At 44.2% G+C, this 26,336-nt stretch overlaps 1 protein-coding gene across 4 annotated transcripts in view; it reads right to left on the bottom strand.

Annotated features, from left to right (window-relative positions):
* EML1 (EMAP like 1) overlaps nucleotides 1-26,336 on the bottom strand; it is a 141,417-nt gene that overhangs the window by 31,707 nt on the left and 83,374 nt on the right. For 2 of the 4 annotated variants that reach the window (XM_061181240.1, XM_061181243.1), the window contains 9 exons: nucleotides 23,240-23,374; nucleotides 11,161-11,189; nucleotides 7,701-7,830; nucleotides 6,974-7,123; nucleotides 6,132-6,201; nucleotides 4,297-4,407; nucleotides 3,348-3,443; nucleotides 1,713-1,847; nucleotides 884-983 (listed from right to left, as the gene is read on the bottom strand). In XM_061181240.1, coding sequence (XP_061037223.1) covers nucleotides 884-983; nucleotides 1,713-1,847; nucleotides 3,348-3,443; nucleotides 4,297-4,407; nucleotides 6,132-6,201; nucleotides 6,974-7,123; nucleotides 7,701-7,830; nucleotides 11,161-11,189; nucleotides 23,240-23,374 — 956 coding nt within the window. Of the gene's footprint in view, nucleotides 1-883; nucleotides 984-1,712; nucleotides 1,848-3,347; nucleotides 3,444-4,296; nucleotides 4,411-6,131; nucleotides 6,202-6,973; nucleotides 7,124-7,700; nucleotides 7,831-11,160; nucleotides 11,190-23,239; nucleotides 23,375-26,336 lie in introns of all 4 variants that reach the window. The other 2 variants (XM_061181242.1, XM_061181244.1) reach the window with 1 other exon arrangement.

Below are 26,336 nucleotides of genomic sequence, written 5' to 3'. Positions count from 1 at the left end.
CCATGGCACCCAGAGTAGCAGGGATACTACAAAGGTCACCATATTAGTCTGAAATTACATTGGTGGGTCTGTTTTCACCTTCACCCCCAACTCAAATACTAAGATCCTTGAGGACAGGGATGGTGCATTTTCCCTTTTTTCCTGGCACGTGGTAAGCACTCATAAATGCTCACTGAAGAACTTCCCTGGTGGTCCAGTGGGTAAGACGCCGAGCTCCCAATGCAGGGGGCCCGGGTTTGATCCCTGGTCGGGGAACTAGATCCTGCATGCCGCAACTAAGAAGTCCGCATGCCGCATCTAAGACCCAGTGCAGCCAAAATAAATAATAAGTAAATAAATAAATATTTTAAAGTAAATAAATAAATGCTCATTGAACTTGACCAAACAAATGTTTCTGAGTAAGGAGACCTCGTTACCACACTGTTTGCCCACTGACAGCGGGGATGCCCATCTGACTCATACGTATGCTCAGCATCTAGCATGCTGCCTCAGACACAGTTAGTACTCAATCAACGCCTGCCAAGCACTATGTGGGCCAGAGAAGTTAAACACTGTAGAGCTAAATAAACAGTCTTTGATGACTTCATCATCATAAGTTGTTATCAGATCTCCTAAATAAGCTATTAATTCCATTATAATGTCTTGGGCTTAAAGAGCCTTTTAGAGCGACAGAAGTCCACGGCTTACTAGTCTCATTTTCCTCAGTCCCAGTTTTTTGGTTCCAAGTTACACCCGCACACATGCACGTATGTACCTATGTACCTTGGAATCGAATAGTAAACCTGGAAATGATATTAACAGACAATTCTTACAGGAGCCACGTTTGGCTTCATACTTATAACATCACCCAGAAATGTCTGCTTTGGGAGGAATCACTTGTTACCTTTTCCCCATACCAGGATGTTGCCACTTGAATCTCCGGTGATGGTGTCACCATTTTCAGAAAAAGTCACACAGAGGACAAACTTTGGCTTTTCTTGCTTCTGCAGAATATTGAAAAAGAATACATATATACAATCAAGACATCCTTTTGTTCGTATTAATACCATCTAGAAGCACAGTCACCCCAAGCTGGATAGTGTCAGCTTCTGCTACCACACTGTGTGCCTTTCATTCTTATCCACCATTACGTAACTTATGCCCTGAGACTACCTGGTCTAAAATAAAGAGATTTCTGGTATTTATCAGGTTGAAGGCAGTTCGAGCAGAGGAGGGTGTTGGAGAGGCTAAGGGGCCGTGTTGCCGTGACTACGGCCTGAAGGATGGGCCTGGCATCCTCTTAACTCAGCCTCTGGGCCCACAGGGCAGCAGGTGCCCTCCCGGTGCTCTCACAAGGCCCACACATGCTGGACTAAATGGCACAGAGACTGCCCATCGCTCTCTGCAGAGTCCCACTGAGGTCTCCTGGGCGCCTTCTTCCTTGCTCTTTGTAGCCAGCAGGCCTCGGCGAGGGCCCCAGCCCCTGGGCATCCTTTCCTGGTGCTTCTCCCTGTGTTGGTCCTTCCTTCTCAGCATCACCAGTGTTATCCGTGAGACATGAGGGGCTCCCCAACTCTGCCAGGGATCTCCAGGAATAGTCTTTATCACGACACCCCCGCATTTGCCAATTAAAACAAATTCTAGCACTGGGATGCCTCAAAGCTTCCTTAAAAGCTAGGTGACCGCAAGTACCATTGGTGAAAAATAAAACGACAGATGCAATTTCACTTTACCTCGAATAATCCTTGCTTCTTAATAAGGGAGCTTCCTTCTAGTGTCCAAAAGTAGAGATGGGATTTTCCACAGGTAACAATTATATTCGTGTCCGTGGGGTGGAAATCCGCAGCAAACACAGCTTCATTAGAACACTTTGTGCAAAACAGGAGAATCAAATGTCTCAAGTCTCTTAAGACACTTAAGAAAATAAATAAAATCTGAACCACAAATAAATAATTCATCAAGGTAAGCACTAGGCCTCTTGATATTTTCTCCCTTTGAATTCATCTTTTGTAATCACTGAACTTGTGTCTGTGCGTGCCGACCCCTCTCCTCCTCGTCTGTCTCCCCCACTGCACTGAGCCCTGAGGATGGGGTCACGAAGTCATCCTTCTGTATGGGGACTCACAGGAACTGGGACAGAGCAGGCACACAGTGAGCTCTGGCTGAAGGGGCGGCCGGGGAATTAAGAATCGCAGGTTCATCGCCATCTAGCGATTGGAAGGGCCCCGGAGTCTGGATTGTATTCGGCTCCATCGCTCCTGGCCCACTTTGGCTGCCCTGTCTGTCTGGGGAGTCCCTCCTGATTCTCATCCCCAGGACTCTGCTGGTGGTTTGGCGACCAAGCCTGGAATCCAGTAGGGGATCTGGCTCTTTGGGTACCACTTCACCACCCTCACCCTGCTATCTTGATTTCCACGACTTGCACGCTGGTCCCATGACTCTAACCCTGATGGCTCCTTCTGCTTGATAATTCAGTTATACATCCTTAAACCTGGAAAATAACTTGCTCTGACTGCTTCCAACCCAGCAACATGGCAAGAACTTAAATACTTGAGCAGACTATTAGAAGGCACAGCTATAGCATAAAAATAGTTATTTAATGCCTTATTAGAATACAGGGTCTGCATCCCACACACAAACAAGAGAGAAAGTTATGTAAGTGAGGTGATCCAATGGTGCCCCTAATGTTAGGTAGGTAAAGTGACCCGATGGTGATCCTAATCTTAGGTAAGTCAGGTGGTCCAGTGGTGATGCTAATCTTAGGTAAGTCAGGTGATCTAAGGTTAATGGATGCCAGGGTGAGAAATCTGAAGTCAGTTCTATAAAAATAGATCCAATCATGGTTTTAACAGGAGGAAAGCATAAGAAAGCTTAAGGAAAGTACACTGACATAAGGAAAGTCCAGTGGGTCCCACTGCAGGAAGAGCCCCACTGGGAGGACCCCATTCCCGAGTTCACTCAGCTCGGGACAAGCCCCGTGCTGGCTGTGCTGCCCTCCCCGTCCCCCTGCTCCCTGCCTGGCCCTCCCGCTGGGCAGCAGGCACATCTCACTTGTCACCGTCGCGCCAGTGTCTCCTCGACACGTGTGTGCAAAGGGGACGCTCGGCATTTGTGGATGACGGAGAGAACGTGAGCAAATGAGCGATGGAGCGAATTAAAAGGGTGGTGACTGTAAAATGAGGAGGGAAAACCCTTACAGACGCTGTGGTGAGAAGAAGAAACCCTACCAGGCCATGGGAATGGGGGGGGGGGCGGCGGGGATGGAGCCCACGGCCCACCGAGACACAGAAAGCCGGCCAGGAGCCAGCAGGGGAAGGCTCCACATGGGAAAAGGACAACACAGCCCAACACGAGGCTTGGAGAGAGACCTTGACATCCGCCAGTCTCTCTTCCTTCTGCCAGTCCCACACGGACAGCACGTGGTCATTGGAGTCATCCACGGCACAGAGGTTGCTTCCTCCATTCTGGAAAAATTAAAAGGTATTCACAGGAAGACTACATTTGAGAATAAGCTAGGTTGAGAGTGATTAAAAAGGAACATAATTTTATTTTTAATAAAGAGTCCGCTACATCTTCATTAAAGAATATCTACCCACCACCGTTGAGACCTGCTCATGACTTGGGCAGACAGACAGGGGGAGCAGGGGAATGCGGGGTGACAAGGGACAGGAGCGGGAGGGAGGGGTCGGGGGTGCGCTTCACCACTGGTTCCGTTAGAACCAGCCTCCTAAGGGCTGCAGAGCCCCCGCCCTGGAGGAGAAGGCACCTGTGGCTCCAGGGCACAGGTGTGCGCTGAGCGAGGGCCACGCTACCGCAAGGCCGTACAAGGGGAGGGGGCACTGGGGGTGAGGCGCGCGGTGTACGGATGCGAACGCATGCACGTTTCTGAACTGGCTGAACAAGTGCTTTAAAGGGTGGCTCTGTTGAACGGGCACAACCTGAGGAAGCCTGGGAGACCACGAGGTCCAACCAGCCCCTGCTTATGGCCAGGCAGCGAGCCAGCCCGGCTGGGGACGGCACAGACAGGCAGGGGAAACTCAAGGCCAGAGCAGGCAAGACTGCTCCAGGAGCCTGAAGACAGTGTGGCTGCAGGGCCTCTTCTCATCACCGTGGAAACGTCTGATTGGGAGCGTGTGTCACCGAGGGGGCGCATGCGACCTCTGAATGAGGGACCTGGGATGCGGGAGGTTTCAGAGTCCAAATCTGTACATACACCTGGGCAGTTACGGGCGTGTTAACTCTCTCCCTCTTCAACCTTGAGCTGATTCTCTCCTCCCTGTGGACAAAGGCTGCAATACCCACAGGGCTCATACTTACGGATTTTGAGAATGCGATACAGGTGACGGCTCGGTCAAAAAACCCGATTCCGATGACGTGCAGCGTATTCAGCGTCACGGAATCCCAGATGCGCACGTTTGGGGGCAACTGCTGCTTAGAAAACAATGCAGAGTCACCCATTGTGTCCAGTCTACACATTTATCTTTACCTTGAAATTATGAGATTACTTTAATGTTGTCAAAAAAAAAATTTTTTTTTAATGCATTTGAGGACTCTGCCTTTTAATATAAATAAAACATTCCCAATCTCTCCCAGAGGTCGTGGCTCCTGGGGCCAATTTAACTTTAGGAGAGGTCTACTGAGCTTTAAATTTTGAAGAGCCCGTTATTGGTAACTATACCACAGGAAGTGATATTCTCCTTTGTATATCGAATGCGTCTGAGTTTTAAAAATGAAAAATGACGAAGGAAATGGAGTCGCACTTAAGGGTTGCTCTTGCAAAGTCTGTATTGTTACTAAGGAGCAAGCGTGGTTCAATTCATCACGATGGTCGCCACCAACGGTATTAAGAGCTTAACATCCTTGGGCCCCACAGGAAATTGATTGTACACAAACGAAAATTTAGAATTGTTATGATTAGTTCAAAACCCTCTCAACTATGTTAATTTTTCTCTTCCTTAATAGAAGAAAGCATCACAGAATAATCAGCAGGTTTATCAAGAAAAGGACTAGCATTGTACCCCGTAGACGGGTGAACTAGGTTCTAGGTTGGACTTGTCTCTAAGTGGCTGGGCGTCCGCAGACAGTCCCTCGGCCTCTCCAGAATTCTCCACTTGTAAATGCAAAGGGATGGTTCAGATAGCGATGACATTTTCTCTGGCTCTAAGGTTCTGATTCAATTTCAAGGCCAGAAACTGAAATACACAGTTAATCCACTAGAGGGAGGAACAAATGATTTACTATTGATTTCAAATAACTTTTAAAGATCATTTAACAGTAAAAAAAAAAAAAAGAAGATGAAGACCCTGTTCCCTCTGTGTTTACAGAATAGTAGTCTGATTTCCACTGTTCCTGTTACCTCCTTTCAAGTACAGGATTTTAACGGAAAATAGCATAAATATTTAAAATTTGATGTTATTAAAATATTTTCTGAAAAATGGTAGCACTCATGATAAAAATGGAAGAACTTAATGTAATTCGTTTCAGATCATACATTGTGCATGGATACACAATGCTATACAAAAATAGACATCAGAAAAGTAAGAAGTTTTGGATAAGACATGACAATGACCACAGATGGTGGTAAATAAGTACGTGGAAGCCAGTACTGAGTTGTTCTATTTGTCAAATTCTACTAGCTCCTTCTCTGATTCCTTAAAATACAAACTGAAGTCTTGCTGAAGTGCTTACAAAATTTGTGCTAAAATCCTTCCAGCAGCCCTTATAGATTACACCCAGACACAAATTCCACGCGTTGAAGTCATGATTACAGGGAATTCATGGCAGAGGGTGTCTGAAATTCACTGAAGAGGCAACATGCCCCAAATTCAAATGATTATTTATTATGATTTTAACTATGCTTATTAAATGTGTACTTAACATTTTAATGTTTATCATGTGTGTAAATAAGTATCTTAAGAGTTAACGGATTCTTAGGCAAGAACAATGTTATTTAAAAATTAGCTGAAACGAAGGTGAGCTCAAGGGGCTTTTAAAGTCAGTGTAAGAACTTTAATTTGCAATAAAAAATTCAAATGAGGGATTGAAGAAGTACTCAGACATTTTATATCTAAGCAGGCTTATTCGTCAGCAAAATTTTCAGAGAATTATTTTGTGTTACCAGTTCATTACAAAAATATGAAAATATAACTCACTTTTCCATCCTTAGATGTGCCTGCAACTTGTCCTGTGGCTATCGTGATCCTATCAGGATGAACTGCAAGGCTAAAAAGAGATATTTAAAAAACATCTACTCTTTAAAGGTAAGCTTCACTCTTCCCTTGATCAAATATAATCTGGTCAAAAATTTACAAGTAAGATATACACAGTGCCTAACTTCTTACAGACTCATGATAAATTCTCTAAGCACCTCATTTCATTTCATCTTAATTCCTTTATCTATAGAGAATTTTCAAATTCAAAGGAAAAGCACCCTCTGCTTGGGAAATACCATTTCAATCTCAGAACCACTTCATTAGTATACAATCTTTATTAAGAAGTCATTTGAGTATATCAAATAGTAAAAGCATCATCTTTTTCCAACAGCATTTTAATAACTGACCAGGGAGTTAGGATAAATAGAAATACATAAATCCATCTATTCATCCATCATCTTTCCCAGATACATAAAATCGCTACCAAAGGTATAAATGAATTATAGGAATAGCAGACCCAGACATGCACATGAGGCAAAACATTTTTATTAAAAAATAAAGACCCAAATTAGAAGCCGTTAGCACGAGAAAGCCTCCAGATAGGGGTCTGTTAGAGCTATTTGTTTAGGTTAACATGGTTGGTTAAGATGATGTGTTATAAGGATAGAAAACTAAAAAGGTGTCTTAGAGAGCAGGCTACCCAGAACACAAAGAAGAGTTTTCCCCAAAGATCCTACTTTCTCAGATCCCTTTCTTTCTCTTTAGTTATATCCCATCACTGAACCCTTTCTGCCAATGCTCTTTCCACAGGTGTCAGAGGAATCCCAGTTTTGAGGACTCACCACTTCACGTCATCATTATGGCCCGTGTAATGCCTCTGAAGCTGCTCCTCCACATTGTACAGCACGACCACGGATGCGATGAAATACACAGTCTCGCCCGTCGGAAGCAAGTACAGGTTGTTACGACAGTCTCGACCCCTGTACCCATAGCTTCGTGTAGGTCAAGACAAAATAAAAAATGTTTTTTAAAAGTAAAAAATAAAGTAAAATAAAATAGAAACCCAACTCTTTCACATGCTCTGTTTTCTTGTCTTTCATTTTTTTCTTCTTGGAAGCTCATTCACGTTCCCAAATCTCATACTATGAAGGCTCCAGCAGCTTTATTTCAAGAATGCTACTCATACGGCTGACTCAGATTTTTGTGGCTTAGATTTTGTGGGAGCTTTTTCATTTTCTTTTTTTTTAAAGGGTATTATATCTGCGCTACATGTCCATTTAATATAAGCCATATACTGTATTTCCTTCACTTAGTACTGGGTTCATCCTCATTTCCTCCCTTAATTAGTCGGTGTTAACTTGAAGTTAGGCTCCCAAGGTTGGCCAAGTCCCTACTTGGCTGAAGGGGGAATGCTAGTCCTTCCTTCCAGGGTGTCCCTCTTTCTTTCTTTGGGTTTAAAAACTCTTTGCCAGCACGGTTTAGTTACATGATTTTCTACAGCTGAATTTCGATAAAAGCATTCATCGACTGATTACTTCGTGTAAGACTTAATCAATGAATAAAGGATACACCCATTCCAGCTTAAGTCTCTTCGTTGGTAGTTCTACTTTTGCTTCCAAACTGTAAGAATTCACTTGATCTTTGGGCATGTGCATGGTAACAGGGCGTCCACGAAGAAACATTTTTACATATCCTTCTTCTATGAAAAGAACAAAGAGGTCAGTAGGATACCTCAGTGCCCAGCGTACCTGAAAAAAGGTTATATTTTCTCTAGCCTTTCAATGGGAAAGCGGAAACTTTGCCCTTTATGTCATTTCTGGTTAAAGTCCTAGGGAAAACTACCTAAAACACAAACAGTTTGAAACAAAATTTTTCATCTTGTTTGCCTTTGACATTCTGCTTACTTAAGTAATGTAAGAAATTGTAAAAGGCAGGAAAGAACTGGATTCCAACGATTATTTTCCATGAGAGATTTTAGTGCTTACGTTTCATCATCAGGAGGGGGAAAAATGCCACCCCCCCCAAAAAATTACAACTAACACAAGAAATCCACTTCAATTCTTTATTGAGTTCAATGTATATACAATTTCAGTATCAAAATTCATAAAATATCTTTCAATATTTAAATTGGTGTGTTATAGCGCAATGTAAAAATGTGTCTTTATGTATCTTTTACACTGGACAATTCTTTCAAGTGTAAAGAACACAAAATCAGCAGAAGTACATGCTAGGATGCATGCAAAAGGAAAATGCTCAAAGAAAAGCTAGAAATAGAAAACCAAAGAACAAAAGACCCATTAGAGAGAGAAACTGGGAAATAAACCTTTCTTAAACAAACATTTTTAATAACAAAATAACTTATGATGTTTTGATAAATTATAGGGATGAAAGTAAAACCCAATAATATACTGACAAGGGGCAACTCCTGGACTTTTAAAAAGAAACGACTTCGGGTTTTCTGGCTACAGTTTTCAGGATATAATAAGACCAAAGAAAATGTCTTGTGAGCTCTTGATGAATTCTGTTCCGATTCAGAACTCACTGCATTCTGATGCTTCACTGCAGATCAAAGGACTGGGTCTTAATGGCATTTAAATTGGGCAGTTGGGACCACGGATATCTGTACATCACTCAACAGAAAAATCCTCCACAGAGAGGAAATTGCTGAGGAAGTCATAAAGTAATTATAGTGTCGTAAGTACCACATTTACAAATTAGTTTTGTAAGTCTTATTCCTAAGGATTTGCAAACAATGCCACATGCAACATTGCCTAAAAGTTGAGAGGCCATCCCACTTTTATGTTATGGTGTGCGTGCAATTCAGGTCATAAATGCATGCGTGTGATACACTCTTCACTCCTGCATACAGCGTGCCAGTTGCTGTGTTCTGTGATCCTCCTCCCCAGCTCCGCTGGGACTAGCCCATCTGAGGCCCACAGCACCGCAGGCTTTCTTATCACCCCCCCCCACCCCACCCCAGGTCATCTTAGATACTGCTGCCAAACCTGTCAAGGCCCACAATGGATTCAGAATCCTTCTCCCACTCTCTTACCTGCTGGACCCAAAGCTCTAACTGCCCTGCCCTGCTCTTCCCGTACGTGACCTCACTGGCCACAGCTACCCCCCACCCCATGGATCCTTCTCTCTCTCTGCCACCTACACACCAATCCTGCTCCGTGCCTCTACCCATGCTCGCCTCAGCTGACCTCTGCCCTTCCTTAATCCCTCACCCAAATCTCAGCTCATCAGACAGTGTGGCCACCTCAACTGAAGACCCTAAAAACACCCAGCAGACCAACAGAAGGGGGACAAAGAGGGGCGGGTGTGACAGCTTAAATGACAAGCGATTCCGTTAATTCCCTTTGTAAGGGGAATCATGGAATGCAGATTCAGAATAAAGGGAATATAATGCCATCCCACAGAACACACAAGAAGCCTAGTGTGGGTGTATAAAATCTATGTAAGTGAAACATCTACTTGAGTATATCGTTGTTATGTGCTGGTAAAGTCCTTATGATGGAGGTTTGCTCACTGGGCAGTTCTACATCACTGGACTGGGCAAAAAAGCGCTGGAGTTAGCCTTGGCACTGTTTTGTACTGGTAAGTCAGACATTCTACATCTAAAATAAAAAAGGCAGCAAGGGAAAGCAATGTTTTTTTTTTTTGTTTTTTTGGGTTTTTTTTCAGGCATATTAGGATAACAGCACACACCCACCAAACCCAAAGGTGCTAGAGGGAGCGGCCAGCAGCAGTGCAGGTTTCAAACAGTGGGGCATCCAGGCGTTGCCCTATAGCTCTCTTAATGTTCATACATATTTTAAAAAGAGTTCCTATAATCAGCCAATAATCAATCAAGATCCAATTTATAGCTACTCATTAAAACCCACCCAAGTAAATGCTCAGGAATGCTTTTAACTTCCAACGAATCAAAGTGGTTTGCATCACAAAAACATTTTCATACAAGGAGACTATCTGTTGGCCTGTATGAAAAGAGTTTCTGCAGCCTGGGTCACAGCTTTGCTCAGAGAGCTATGAGGTTTCAGAAATGCCGCCTACCTTTGCAGTGTGTCACCCGGCGTTTCCCTTGTGATTTCGGAGACAGAGACAGAAGTGCTGGGTAAAGAGACGATGGGGCACTGCAAGAGTGACTTGCCTGCCGGGGAGCACTCCCGAGCCCTCAGGCCGAGAGGCTCCCGGCCCCCTGCTAGAAAAACCTGGACACATTTCGGGGATTCTGACAAGTGCACTCCAGACCTAGCTCTGCAGGCTTAGGGCGATTACATTTTCAGTGAGTAATTTCATGCTTCTTGAAAACGAAATGAATACTGAAGCACATGCGGATAAATAGGAAAGTCCGACTTTTATGTTTCAATTGTGCACTTAAGGGGAAAAAAAACTTGGAAAATTAAATGAATTTATTTAACCCGTTGCACACTTGTCAACGATTTTGCGTTTTTAAATACGCTTTCAAATAAGGTTACTATTCTCAAAATAGCAGCTCCCTTATTATAAAATGTGTTAGAAAAGACATAGAAAGATATATATGAACTATTAGTTTGCAGTTTAGGAAATCAAAGGCAGAAAAAGAAAAAAAAAAGTTGCTTTTAGACAAAGTTATAACTGGATGCATCAGAAACTTTCCCCTTCAGAGAAATGCAAATGTTGATGATGGGGGGGGGAGCCCCATTAGTAAGGAAGGGATAACAAAGGCAACAGGCGTCTTTTAACCTAGAACTTTTGTTTCAGTATAATGGCATCTCACTCGTCCTCCTTATTGATGTATCTTGAATCGGTTTAAAGGGGGTGAGTAAAGGGTTTAGTCTTTATGACCATTTTCTGGGTGGTCTCTGTATGACGTGAGCCATCAGACCCCCAGGTACAGGCTGAGAGTGAGCGCTCAGCCCCCAGTCCTGCCACATGGACCCCCATGTTCTGCCCGTCCCAGCTGCCCCTGAATAACTACTTCTTATCGCCCCTCAAGTTCTGAGGTGAGTGAGGGGCGCCCGCACCAACATTCAATCAGCCTTACCTGCGCTGAAGACCGGCTCCTTGGGTTTGCTGTGGAGATAAAACCAAACCAGTTTGTAAAGGGAGGCTGGGGGTGGTGGTTAGTCTCATTCACAGAAGACCCCACACCCACTAGCTGCCACAGTTTGTCACACGGATGCTGTTAAAAAGAAAAACAAAACCATGTAACTGCAAAGAGGAAGAACGTAAACAAAAATGTCCAAAACCAGGTGCCAGAGACGACAATCCCGACTTTATCACCAAAGCTGTGCTTTTTATGAGAGCAAATAAAGGCTTGGAGACGGAAAAATGTGGTTCATCACGACGGCAACAGCCCTGCCTAAATGTGTAGAAAGGTTTGTTTTCCTTCCCCACGCTCTTCTGGCAGATTATCTGAAGAACTTACTTAAAACTAGCAAACTCCTGTCACAGGGGCTTTGGGGAGAGAACTTTTAGCGCCCAGCTCCCAGCGGGGATGGGTACGGGGTGGGCGGGGGGAAGATGAGGGGGTGGGAGAAAGGAGGGAAGAATAAGGAATACCGGGGTGTGGCCACATCCTGGGACATGTGGGGATCCCCACTGTGGGCCTTGGCCAGGCCGAGACCCCCCCATGACTGCACCTGGGAAACCAGAACCCCACCGTGTTCAAGGTCACACCACGAGGGACTGAGGTCATCCCTAGGGGCAATCCTCCCACAGGACGAGGCTGCACGGGGAGTCCCCCCAAGTGCAGGAGAGCACAGCCCTCCCCGTGACAACCTGACAGCCGCTTGTGGGAAGACTGTCACCTCGTGCCAGACGAGGGAAGGGACTCCCAAGCACGGCAGGAAGTGCGTCCTGTTCAAACCCAGAGCCAGTGCTTGAAGCCAAGCCTGTGAGACTCCGATGTCCATGCCGTCTTCCAAGGTACCCCTACCCCACCAGAGTACCTCCCATTTTAAGATGTGGAACAAGACACAGTAAATAAATGAAGCCCGTCCCAAAGAGGGCTGGGAGAACACTGAGCCTGCAGAGGCACCTACATTTTTTGTGCGTGCATGTTGAAAACTACCTACTGGAGCAGATACAGTCCTAATGTTACATTTCCCCTTCATTTTAAACTTGAAATACATTGAGAAACACCACCAGTAAAAACTACCCCTAATCCCATGATGTAACAAATGATATTATTTATTAACGGCCTTGATTGTCAGATAATTTTATGAGTACATGGCGGGAAACTCTTTACTGATGCTTTAAAAGTGGTTTACTGTGTTTCAAGTAGGTGGATCTGCTATGGGCTGAGATTTCTGAATGCGAACCACTGGTCACTGAAAATAGTACTCTGCAGGCCCCGCACACCTTTTAACACAAAAGTCTAACTTCCATCAGCCCTAAAGGCCCAAAACAACCTCTATGGACCCTGATATTTTTCCGATCTCATCTTCCTGTCTCTCCCCTCAGTCACGGACTTCCAGACACTCTGTCCCTGCTGTCCCGAGACTGGGCCAGCAGTTCCCAAGCCCGGTGTGGACCCCAGCTTCCCACCCACTCCGGAAAGCGCATGGCCGGGCGTGTGCTCAGAGCCGCCCCGAGAGGCCTTCTTCGATGCTCCACTCTGCGGCCTCCTCGGTCCTGCTCGCCACACCCCGCCTGGCTTTATCTTTATTAATCTGTCTCTCCCCATCAGGAGGGAAGCGCAGGAGGGCAGAGATCTTTGTTCACGACTGTGTCCCGGGGCCTGTAACAGTCTTCAGCTGCTGCCTGGAAGCTGGTAAGGTCTGGAGCCCTCCCTGCCTCTGATCCCAGCTGGCCCCGTGGGTGCGCGTCTGGCCGGGTGGGCTGGGGGCTGTCCCAACGGCCCTGCTGCCCCCCACCTCCCCCGAGGTAGCCGGTACTTCCTGGCGCTTCTCGCTGTCCTCCTGGTCAGTCCTCAGCCTTTACTGCGCCTTCACTGCACGCCCCCCCCTCCAGGGTCCCCTCTCAGCATTTTCGTCCCTCCTTCGGGGTGGTACCCACACAAGGCCCAGTGTGGAGCATCCCTCCCGGTCCTCCTGCGGGGCCCTCGGCAGGTGCCATGCCTGGGCTCAGAAAGGGTGGCTGCAGGACTCCTGTCCTGCTCCCAGGCTTTGTCACAAGCTCACCGAAAGTCTGTGGAAAAGGGGTGTGTGTGTGTGTGAAGGTTCCCCTTGTGCCTGGGGCTTCCGAGAGGTCTACACCGCTCGGCCTCTCGGGATTCTACAAGCTTTCAGCTACTTTCTTCTTACACCCATTCCTTCTCTTCCTGCGGCTCTGCCAAAGATCACAGCAGCCAGGGCAGTCCCTCCTAAGAGGGGCTTGTCACTTTTGGGGTTGGAGTTCATCATATCACTCGGTGACCTTGGCTCCACGGTGGGCTCACCTGGCTTGTTCTCGTCGTTGAGGGGAGCGACACTCTTGTGACTTTCTAAGCAGAAGCATAAGTCTTAACTGCAACTTTTATATCTTATTAGATTGACAGGCAGGGCAAGAACACAAGAGGAAAAGCTAAAACAGAAGACTACAAAGCAAACCTACTGGTTAGGTAAGCCAGGCAGGGAATTAGAAGACAGGAATGTTATTTTTCCATCATGACTTTGATCACAAAAGCAGAAAGATGCCAAGTCCATGAAACAGACATAAGCAACCTGGAACCCTCCCTAGAGATAGAAAAGAGCAATTACAGATTATGTTCCTCTTAGAAAGAGAGCATCCATAGGGGAATGTGAACTTCAAATATAGGGAGGCCAGTGGAATTTTGATGCTGAAGCACCATAAGAAGATGGATGAAAGATCTGTTAAAAGATCAGAAAAAGGCAGCCTAAGTGTTAACAGCTAAAGGTCACTGAGCGGTACCAGGTACTGAAGTTCGCATAGTTCTCTACACCTTGCTCTAAACTATGCCTTACCTTTTGGGTACACAGGTATTGTATTTAGAAAACATACTATCGCTAGGCTTCGTTATTTTAGAAAGTTCAATTTTTATAGAAAAATATACTATATTTACTTTAGAACCCACGATTCCTGCCCACGTACCACCCTCCTGAAAGGCAAGAAGCCTGGGAAAAGGTACTATTCCACTCACACATGCACGTCTTATAAATACAAACCTATAAAATGACAATAAATCTTCCCAACTATTGATAGAAGGGCAAAGCCACAGAACATGTGATGACGATGATCCAAAGTTAAAGATGCTGTGGCCCCAGGTCAAAATCAGTCAATGGGAGCCGCGCGCCAATCACCTGTCCGATCTTGAACTTACCATCAATAGAGCTGAGAGTGGGCCCTTCAGACCCAGCATGCTGGAAACACGCTCGGGCTGTGAACTCACTTGGAACGGGAGATGACTGCCTCTCAAGGTGTGGTGTAATTTGTCCCTGGGCACCCATTCCTTCATGTGAGCTAAGTGGAAAACTGAAGTGGGTGACTTCGCACTGCCTCTGCCGCCAGGGTGTGGTTCCTGGGGGCGGGGGGAGAGTGAATAAACTCTGGGACCAGAATGAGGCTCCATCCATCCCTATCCAAGTTCGGAGTCAGTGCAGATGTTCCCCACCCTGAAGCCCAGGACAGAAGTAAGCCCACAGGAGAGAAGGGATTTCCCTTCTGGCAAGCAAACCCTCGTCTCTTGGCTATTCCGGCCTCAGGCTGCTGGGCCCAAGATCTCCAAAATGAACCGTGGTGCAATCTGGTGAGGGTTTTTTTACTGCTCTGTTTTTGGCAGGAAGGAGATGTGCTGAAAGAGCTTGGTTGTATACTCCCTAAAGCTGGAAGTTTCGGGAGACTCTCCTAAGGACTCTTCTAACTAGAAGCAGTACCTGGGGGTCACGGAGGACACGAGGCAGCCTGGAGCCTTCACCAGACCAGTAGCTGGATCTAGAGGCAGTAGGAGGAAACCAGACAGTTGGCCCAAAGGAAAACTCCCACCCGGAGCTGTGAGCTCACACCACGAAGCAGCTATAATCACCTAAGTCACATGTTATCCCTGAAAACGTTCACTGTGGACTTTGGTTGCCGGGACTGTCAAAAGCGGCTGTTTCCCCTTCATCTGATAGCATTCAGATGACTCACTGTGGGCTGGGTGTTTGTAAGGGGGAGAGTCCAGCCAAGAACTCGTTCAGACTCAGATGCAACGAGTATTCCCTGCACTGCTCCTCTGTGGTGGGATCCGCGCTTAGCACGTTCATATCTGTTACTAATTTACCCCAAGGTCCTGAAAGCCGGTCTCCGACACATGGGTGACGCTGTAACAGGGAGCTCTGGAGACGGGAATTAGGGCAGACTGACAGTGGCCAAATGCTTCCGAGCAGAGATACTTGCTTTACAAAATGATTAATAAGGCCTGATCGAGGAGGAAACCGTTCCAAAGTCAAACATGTTTTTTCCCTGCAACTTGTTCATCTACAAAAACGGTACCTCTCGGCATACATACCATGACTCCTTCTGAAAACGACTTCACTTGATGAATTGTGATCCCTGCTGGGAGTCAAGATACTCTGCTATGTAAATAACGATTCTTTTTATAATTGTCCTTAAGTAAGCAGCTGTTAACTACAAGTAGGGTCATTCAGGAACCATCTATTTAAAATATTTAGAAGTTGCTATTGGGGACAAAAGCTACTGCTTCATAGACCTTTCCAACCAATACTTCCAGTTTAACGTGGCAGAAGGAGCACAGGTTTTTTTTTTTTGGTTGCACCGGGTCTTAGTTGAGGCTCGCGGGCTCCTTAATTGCAGCACGTGGGCTCCTTAGTTGCAGCAGGTGGGCTCCTTAGTTGCGGCTCCAAGGCTCCTTAGTTGCAGCAGGCGGGCTCCTTAGTTGTGGCATGTGAACTCTTAGTTGCAGCACGTGGGCTCTAGTTCCCTGACCAGGGATCGAACCCAGGCCCCCTGCATTGGAAGCACGGAGGCTTACCCACTGCACCACCAGGGAAGTCCCAGGAGCACAGATTTTGAAGGCAGTTGGATTCGTGTTTTATTTGGGCAAATCATTTTACCTCCATAAACTTTAGATTCTTTCATCTACAAAAATGGGGCTAAAACCACTGTGAGGTATAGGGTACCAGCAGGATCATACATAACATGTAACAAAGTATCTAACACACAGTTATTAATTAATATTACTTCCCTCTTCCTCCTAATTTCACTGACAATAACCTATCAATACATGTATGTATTTTTGAGCTCTTCACCTAACAGCCTCAAAACTAAAACAAAATAAAGAATACCATACCAGCACTTATTATTTTAACATTTGTTAAAAACTAAATGAACCCCTTGGCTTAAAGAGTGAAACAATCTTTTCATTTGAAAAAAAAAAAAAGATGATTCATTTAAATCACCTAATTTCCAGTGTTTCGGAATCCAAAATGCAGTGTTAAAATCATCTACCAATAGGTGGTGCTGTTTGCATAGTTCTTAAATGACTATGGTTTTAAAATCTAAGTACAGTATATAGGTAACATCCTTTCATTCATTCAGCGAATGTTTATTGAGCACTTACTGTGTGCCAGAACTGTGCAAAGTGCTAGGAATACAAAGAAGAAAAAATGACACAGCTCTGCCCTCCCAAAGCTTAAGGGGGCGGGGGGGCGGAATGTGTGGGGAGCCCCTGGAGGGTGGGAAGGGAGTTACAGTTACAGATAAAGTTAATGGGCAGGAACAAAGCAATCCGGAAGGCAGCTAACTCAGACCAGGGCGCTAAGGCAGGCTTCCCAGAGAAAGGGGCACCCTGAGCTGGGTCTTGAAGGATTAGCTGGAGTTCTCCTCCTCCTGCCAAGTTTCCAGGCACATACATATGCCACTCAGGACAAGGGACAAACCTCCACTTACTAAGTGTTAAAAAGTGTAACTCATCAAGCTATGCATTTGTTTGGTTTTGGTATCTGTTTGATTTTCTAATACTACAATAAAAAGATTTTTCTACATATGCTATCTTCTTACTTTCATTTGGGTTTCTTTAATGAAGACTGAGTTTGAATATCTTTTCCTTAGTTAATTGGCTACGCGTATTTCTTTCTCAGTGAACTGTCTCTGTTCAAACCTTTTACCCACTTTCCGATTGAGTTAACTGTCTCTTCCCTCACTGGTGTGTGTTGTGACCTTTGGAAATGAAGGACATTGGCCCCTTTCAGTTGTGGGTGTCATTCGTATTTGTTGAGAGGATGAGTCTTCGTGGGCTGCTCCTTCCCACTTCCCGCCAAGCCTTACGCTCTGTCCTGCAAATGGTAGGTGCTCAGTGAGTCAAGCAGTGCTGGGAAAGGGTATGAGTAAGGTGAGAGAAATGTTCAGAATTTCTGATTCCTCCCTTTTCAGGTTGGGGTGAGATCAGAAATGGGAGTTGGAGAATTCTGGAATGTCCAAAAAAAGAGAGGCACTCAAGATTGGGGAGTGGGGTGAGCAAAGGTGTGCAAGCATCAGCTCCGACTCTGGGATGGAGAAGGCATATAACAGTAGTCATACCATCTATGGAGCACCAATGTCGGCAAGCCCCATGCTACATACACCATCTTGTTTAATCCGCACAACAGCCCTGAGAGGTAGGTATTAGTTTTTACGGGTGCTGAGGGAAACCCCAAAGAGGTTAAGTAACTAGTTCACCGTCACATAACAAAAGTGGCAGAGCTGGGATTAAAATTTGGCTATGGCTATAATGCCCCATCCGTCTACACTCTTTTTGTTATGTTGACTGGGGTAAAAAGATTCATTCAACAAATATTTATTGGGTACCCACTGTATGCTGGGCATTGTTCTAGATGTTGGGCCGGTCTGACTGGACTAGAAAAGCCTTGTTGGTATCCAAATGTCCAACAAAAGTGCATTCGCCTAGATAAATAATGATCCACATCTAAAATAACGTTGTAAGAGTATATTTCCTGACACAAAGACATGCTCATACAGCAAATGAAAAAGAGGGTTACAAAATGTATGCAGAAGAATATCCTTTATGTAAAAATTATACACTACACACATGCAACACCCTAGAAATAAAAGTCTGGATGGAAACACAATAAAATGGTAGCTGTGAGTTCTCTGAGTGCTGAGATTATAGGGGATTTTCCTTTCTTCTGTTTTGTACATTGGGATATCCTAAAACACACGTTTACTTGTGTAATAAATAGATTACTTCAAAAAGGAAAATAAATCCTGCTGGGGGAAAGGGAGAGCCAGTGTTGGAAGCCATGGATTTCAGGGTACAAGACGGGGTAATGAGCCAGTAGATGAAGGACCTTGAACCCAGGCTGAAGATTAAGATTTAGATTCAAAAAAAAAAAAAAAAAGATTTAGATTCCACCATCAGTGATGCTAAAGGAAAAGAAAAGCAATGCTGAGCCTTGAGGACCTTGAGGTGTCAATCAAAAGCCTGCCTCATTGGTGTGCAGAAAAGGGAACCCTCCTGCATTGTTGGTGGGAATGTAAATTGGTGCAGCCACTATGGAGAACAGTATGGAGGTTCCTCAAAAAACTAAAAATAGAGTTGCCATATGATCCAGCAATCCCACTCCTGGGCATATATCTGGACAAAACTATAATTCGAAAAGATACATGCACCCCCTATGTTCATAGCAGCACTATTCACAACAGCCAAGATGTGGAAGCAACCTAAATGTCCATCGACAGATGAATGGATAAAGAAGATGTGTGTGTGTGTGTGTAATGGAATATTACTCAGCATAAAAAAGAATGAAATAATGCCATTTGCAGTCATATGGATGGACCTAGAGATCATCATACTGAGTGAAGTCAGACAAATACCATATGATATCACTTATATGTGGAATCTAAAATATGACATAAATGAACTTATCCATGAAACAGAAACAGACTCACAGACATAGAGAACAGACTTGTGGTTGCCAAGGGTGGGGGGAGGGGGGGGGAGGCGGGGTAGGGATGGATTGGGAGTTTGGGATTAGCAGATGCAAACTATTGTATATAGAATGGATAACCAACAAGGACCTACTGTATAGCACATGGAACTATATTCAATACCCTGTGATAAACCATAATAGAAAAGAATATACATATATTATAATTATATATATTATATATATAACTGAATCACTTTGCTGTACAGCAGAAACTAACACAACATTGTAAATCAACTATACTTAAATAAAATAAATTAAAAAAAAAAAAAAGACTGCCTCATTGAACGCTAGAGCGTGAAGAAGGATGGAGCTGAGCGTTCCACTCAGGGTTCGGAACCTCACAGCCTGGATAAAGCAGCCAGTTGCACAACACAAAAGGGGATCTAAGGGAACACTTTTATGTGGTAGACATCTTCATCATTTTGAAGCTTTTTTCATATTTGTTTACTCCAAAGATGGGCAGTTTACTTGTGTGTTACAACAAGGTTTCCAGCAGATGGCTGAAACATTTCTTGTTCTAACAAAATCAGCTCATATTGCAACAACTTTTTGATGGAAACAAAGTGTCTTGCTTACAAAGTTGATATATCTTATTCCCCTCTGAATTACAAAGGGGGAACCAGTTGGATAATTGAAACATTTTATCAGTCTAGCAACATCTAACATAAACTACGCATTATAAACAGTAGTTGTTTTTCTGTCTGATATAAAGCATCTTTTTAAAAAAATTAAAAAAACACCTCTCTTGGATTAGTCTACTGGCGACATTAGATAGTACAGGTTGTTTATCAGAATGTTATTGGCGATTCCCTATTGAAATTTAGTAAGTACTTCATTATGACACAAATCACTGTGTAACTGTTAATATTCACTTACGATCAATAATATATAAAGTGAATATTACATTGCCATATATTGCTTTTGTTCTTATGAAAGTTTTGTCAGTACAAAGATTAATAAGGGCTGTTAAAATTCTGTGGCTGATTACAAGCAAAATATTTTAAAATGTTAACTATTCTAAGATAAAAGTCTACAATGTCACAAGAAAAACTGTTGACTCTCATGACCATTTCCAAAGAAAATGAGATACAGGAGCAAGAAAAGTGAAACTCTCAGGAATAATAGTTTCTATGAACACAAAACACGTAATTATTATTAAATAAATTAATGTATCTTGGAAAACGTGAATGTTTAGGACATCAAAAACACTATTATTTTATGTTCCACAGTAAGATCTGTACAGTTTATGGGGAGTGTAATTATTATTTTTGAGAAATATAAATGTTGAAAGGAGCCTCTTTCTAATTTTCACAAAAGTGCCAGATGCACTGAAGACAGCTTTGTATATGGTGTGCGGTAATTGTGAGCTTTATAGCAAATAGTCTGTGATCGATACAAGTTAAAGCACTGCCCTGTGTGAATGACTTGCTTCTGCAAATCAGGACAGACCCAAAGTTACACCTCACTCACTCACATTCCGATGAGCTTTCCTGTGCATCTCGGGGCCTGCACACCAGCTCATTCTGAAGTGACATTAACAATCATGAGAATATATGGCCGGTCCTCTGTATCCGCAGGTTCTGCATCCGTGGAATTAAACACCCACAATCATAAAGATCCATGGTTGGTTGAATCTGTGGATGCAAAACCCACTGACTAAAGGACTTGAGCGTCTGTCCTTGGTATGGGGGTGGGGTCCCGGAACCAATCCCCCTCGGACACCCTGGGATGACTATATAATACTTTATTTCTCCCCAACCAATTTTACATTTTGCCAAAATCCAGGTTGCACTCATAGGACTGTGTCCTGGGAATGTAAGTTAATGTGTGTTAGACCAAAAAAAGACTAATAATTTCAGATGTCATCCACCACCTTCATCTCACCAATGAGGAAATGAAGTTCAGAATTTTGGAAAGCCTCATGAATGATTTTCTTCTACTCTGCACAGGTCTCGATTTATAACAGCTGCCGTTACTGAGTGCCAAGTGCTACGATAGGTGTTTTCCTACCCAGTTAGCTCTTTGACAAGATTCAAGGGAATTAGGTATAAAATCCCTAATTCACAGAGGGGAAAAACTGAGGCTCAGAGAAGTTAACTGGCCAAATTCACTTACAAACCCAGATCTCCCTTTTACTCCAGAGCCTGTGTCCTTTCCATTACATCTTGCTGTTTATAGTAACCAAACATGGACAATGTGTTAAAATGCAAGACAGCATTCTGGAACCATGAACAACGTAAGACAGCATCCTGGCACCATGGACAAATACTTGTGTGTGATGCAGAAGAGGTCACGCTGCCTTAGACCACCGAGGATCATGTTTCAAAGGGGAACTGCATCGAGGCCACCTCTCTATCCCTTTCTTTGCCTGCTTTAAGCCATGGGGACTGGGCACTGGTCCATTCGACTCCAGTTCTGATTTGGTACAAGGTCAAGGTAGCCCAAGAGTGGGGCTCTTCATATGGGAATGGAAAGGAAAGATGAAGGTCAACGGACAGGCAGCAACAGAGCACCAGCTTGACCTTCACCCTCTATTGCTTCTCAGCTACTTCTTCCTTCTGTCTGAGTTCCTGCTGCCATCATTCCCACAGACCCCTAAAGGTGTCTGTCAGTATCAGCAATGACCTAAGAGAAGGCAGGAACTTCCTCTCTGAAGCTCCTCAGGTACAACTCAACCAGTTCAGTGCTACGTGGGTCTCAACTACTATTCCTGAGTTCTAATGAGACAAAGAATTTATGTTTAAATGGACATGTTTAGTTGCCTGAATTATTTTTATAAAACGATTAGTAAATTTTCCCAGTCCCTCATTTCCAAATCAGAATTTCCTACGGTAGCATTAAAAAACAAAAACCAAAAAAACCCTTTGTAAATATCTTTCATGGAAATCTTTACCCAGCGCACTTAGCAAAGCCATAGGATGTAAAAGATACAACAGATCTGGAGTTTGCACAATGCAGATTCTTTTTGGAAATTCTTAATACAAATCAGATGTGCAGAGAAGGAGCCAAGTTTTTAAGAATTGCCAAGATCTAGACATCTCAGGTCAACTTCCAAGCTTACGCTGAATTCAGAGAAGCCTAAAGGCCACCCTGCATCGCCCACTTACGCTCCGCTACCATTGTAACTACTTGGCCTTATTTCCAAGGTATTATCACCCAATTAGCATAATCTTCTGATAAGAAGTCCTATTAATAGTCTAAATTAGAAGACAACCCCACGTTAGTGGTTTTGAGATTGTTAATGGACTGTGGACTTGACCTGCTAGAGATATGAGAGGTCCCTGTATCTCCTTCTACAAAACATATCTTTTAGGAATAAAACTGAAAAAGGGTTTAAGCTTCCTTTACAGGACTGAATCAGAATGGACTTACAAGCTTGGAATTTTTCCAGCCTGTGGGTTGGCGTCCACTGCTTTATGACTAAGCCTTCTCCTTACACGAACATTTGGAAAAAAACAAAACAAAACATGGTTAGCCTGTGAAGCTGAAATTCCTTCCTAAGCCTTGCTCAATAGAGAGAATAGAATTAAAGCACAATGTTTAAAAAGAGAGAATAAAGTACATTGAGTAGATATATACAGAGACAGAGAAACGGATCTCATATACACAATACATTCTTAAACATAAAACAAGCTCTTAAAATGCCCCAAATTAGCTTTCACTAATAAAATGTTACTATTAGTTTAACAGGGAGCTATCATAATCCATTATAAAACCAACCTCAAAGAAAAAACTCAAAGCATGTTTCATGAAACCAGAAAGAAAATGGTTCCTAGTTCTGGTGTCAGCTCAATATTAAAAAGAGTTTCTGACAAATCATAAAATTACAACTTTTCACCCAGTCTGTTGTAGAAAATACTGTTCACAAACAAGCCACTAAAATTAATTTTAAAATGGCAGCAGAGAGTATTAGAAATATAAAGTGCTCCGTGTGGAAATTCAGAACAGGTTCTCAAATTCCATGGAGTTGGTACTAAGCAAATTCTCAGAAACGACTTCTGTCTGAATAGGAGCCCTGAGAGTTCAAGTTGTAATTTTCTACTTGGGTGATAACTGGTGTGAGCTGTGACCAGCAGCTGTTTGATTAGCGCCCACAATGACGTCAGGAGAAGGCGTATGTGGCATGGAGGGCTCACAGATTGTGTGCGTATTAGGGGGTCTTCTGATTCACCTCTGGGAAAAGAGGCCACACAATATCTGAACCGCAGGAACCAGCAGTAAGATGCCCCTTACCTTTCACTGTTCTTTTTGCCACTAGAAGAACTGCTGGTGGATCCCGTGCGATTCCGGTTTCCTTTGGAATCCCCATAGCTTTCCCTTCGACCACCAGGAGATACTCGTTCGGAAGAGCTGGTCCTCTTGATGGTACTAAAAGTACAAAGTAAATGACAATGAAATCCTTCATGGAGTGATTTTATTTTATTGCTGAGTGTGAAAATATATACATAGAACATTCTATTTCCATGTGGATATTTAAAAGATAGACTGGTTCGAAATTCCTAACTATAGAGATCAAAAAACTTTTCAGAATGTCACTTGAGATCAGTGCCTCTACTCATTGCCTTTGTAACTGTGGCAATTAGTGTAGTTCAAGGTCATAGAGGAAGCTGAAAGGTAAGATTCCCAACAATACCGTGAGAACTCTCCGGGGGCTTAGTGGGAGGTGACCCCGCCCTTGCGCAGGCTTCAGTCTAGACCGGTGGTGCTCAGCCAGGGGTGACTCTGCCCCCCAGGGACATCTGACAATGTCTGGAGACACTTTTGCTTGTCACAACTGGGGCAGGGGGAGGGCTGCTACATCTAATGCATAGAGGCCAGGGATGCTGCTAAACACCCTATAATGCCCAGGACAGCCCCGCGACAAAGAAGGATCCAGCCCCAAATGTCAATAGTGCTGATATGGAAGAACTCTGGTCTAAAGGCATACGTGGGACAAAGACATTCCACTCTCTGTAGGATGCCTCTGTTTAGAAGTGGTACCCATGCAAGTGCCTACTTCCTTCTGAATAACCAGAGGGACTAGAGCGATTGGAAGCCTGGTGAGGGATGTCTGGGGAGGACTTCCTGAAGATTGTCAATTTCTGGGAGACAGAAAACGAACGGCTTGAACGTGTTATAACGACACAGTAGGGAAGAGCCTGTCCTAGGAAAAGGGATACCCCACGCACAGGTAATTCACAGGCGTGAGGGGTCAGTTAGCCAGGGCAGGGGCTGTAGGTTGATGGTTTGCTCTTGGAGCCCGGAAGTGTATTACAGGCATCCCTGTAAAGTTTGTTTGTTTGGTTTTTTTAATCTTCATCATTAGGCCATATGTTTCCTGAGATCCCGTCTCATTTATCATTCTTATATTCTTTGCAGAGCCTAGTATAGAAGCTTGATAAATATTAATTAAATGAAAGGGTGAAATAAATGAAACGGTAGTGTCACACTGACCCTGTCACAGGCAGAGGCATGTGATGCTATAATTTAGCACCTGCTCCGTGAGAAAGAAAGAAGGACAAGAGCGGATGGTGGTACCGCTCCCGGGTGGGGCTGCGGGGGGAGGTCTGGTCTGGATGCACAGAGTCAAGGTGCAGGTGGGCGATAACGCAAGTCTGCAACCCAGGAGGTGGCTCGGGACTGGCCCTGTCAACTGGGGGGTTCACTGAACCATGGATGCGGAGGAAATCTCCACGCCAGGAAGGAGAGAAGATGAGAACGAAGGGAACCTCCCCGGGAAAGAGTAACTTTATAAGACGTGGGATGAGGAACTGCCACAGGAATCTCAGGTAGCAGATAAACCCCGAGGGACTGGGGAGGAAGAACCCCCGGAGGACAGTTAAGGTGCTGGCGTTGTGGATGCAGGAGGGGGACCTCGATGATGAAGCCTCAGGGGCTCCAGTCAGGGGAGGGTGGAGACGGACCTGAATTTCAATCCGGAGGACACAGCAGCTGAGAAGCTTGAGACAGTGAGACTACTGCCCCTGGGCTGGATTCCAAAGCCCTCCTTTCTCACAATTAAATAACACAGAATTGCAAGAGCCTTGCACATGGGATGCTCTGCTGTCTTCCCTTCATTCTCTTTTTCCTCCTCAGCTCTGCCTTCCTTTGGGACAACTTTAAGTCCTTTTTCCTCTGTAACTTCCAATCGGTCAGTAAATAATCTCTTAGCACGTTTTCAAAAACTGCACGGTGTATCGGCTTTTGAAAAACCATCTCACTCCCTGAGTGAATGAACATAAATAAAATGACCATAATCATGATGATCTGAAGACACTTTCTGCGTAGTCTTTTTGGTCACTGAGGAAACTCTGAATTGATAGCCCCAGGATCTCACAGCTGGGATCTGCACGGGTGTGTCTTAAGGTCAAAATGTGAATTTTTAGAACTCTCAATTTGAGGACAAGGAAATTATAGACCTTAGGAGAACATTACATTTCTGAAATTTAGGATTGAAGTCTAAAAATTACAGAAACCTTTGTGTTTAAAGTTCAAGATCTTCCAGTGACGAAAAACACCAAGCTAATTTCACGTTGTGGGAGCTCTCTCTGCTAAGCATCTGGCCCGCCGAGGCTCTCAGGCACACTGCCCCAGCAGCTGGCAGCCTTGAGCGGCACCTCCATAGTGTCCTTGTGGGAGTTCAGGGCAAGTTCATGGCAATTTAAAGGCTTGTATAAAACACCCTTAAAGAGCTGAAAAGCCATGACTATTAATCAATGATAGCAAACATTAACCGATTTTCTAATAATCAACACTCAACCTGGTGGCTGGAAGAGTTAAGAGGGGAGATCAATGATGGAACCATGGGCAGCAACGGTTCACATATATTAAGAGCTTCACGTTTTATATGAATCATTTAATTTAAACCTCAAATCCCCTGCAAAAGTATCATTATCCCTATTCTACAGATGAGGGGACAGCTTCAGGGATATAAAGCAACACGTCTGAGGTTACTTGACCCCTTGCTCTCTACTGGGCCTCCTAGTTAAGGCCACCTAGGGAATTCCCTGGTGGGCCAGTGGTTAGGACTCCTCGCTTTCACTGCAGAGCGCCCGCGTTTGATCCCTGCTCAGGGAACTAAGATCCCACAAGCTGTGTGGCATGGCCAAAAAATAAATAAATAAAATAAAGACCACCTGCAATTTATGAAACACCGAAGTACATTAGTTTTGAGGACCTGTTGAACAGAGATGTTGAACGTCTAAAAATCCAATAAAGGTCAATAATTAATACAGTTATATGATTTAAGACTTGATCAATGGCAGGCATCAGATAAGGCCCTCTAAGCTACTGCACTAAAAGGGTGGTAAAACTACCGAAGCAGCAGCGAGGGTTACAAAGTAAATCTAAG

Source organism: Eubalaena glacialis, chromosome 2, assembly GCF_028564815.1.
Source record: "Eubalaena glacialis isolate mEubGla1 chromosome 2, mEubGla1.1.hap2.+ XY, whole genome shotgun sequence".
NCBI lineage: Eukaryota > Metazoa > Chordata > Mammalia > Artiodactyla > Balaenidae > Eubalaena > Eubalaena glacialis.
Note: the sequence above shows the minus strand (reverse complement) of the source record. Positions and strands in the feature narration are given on the sequence as shown.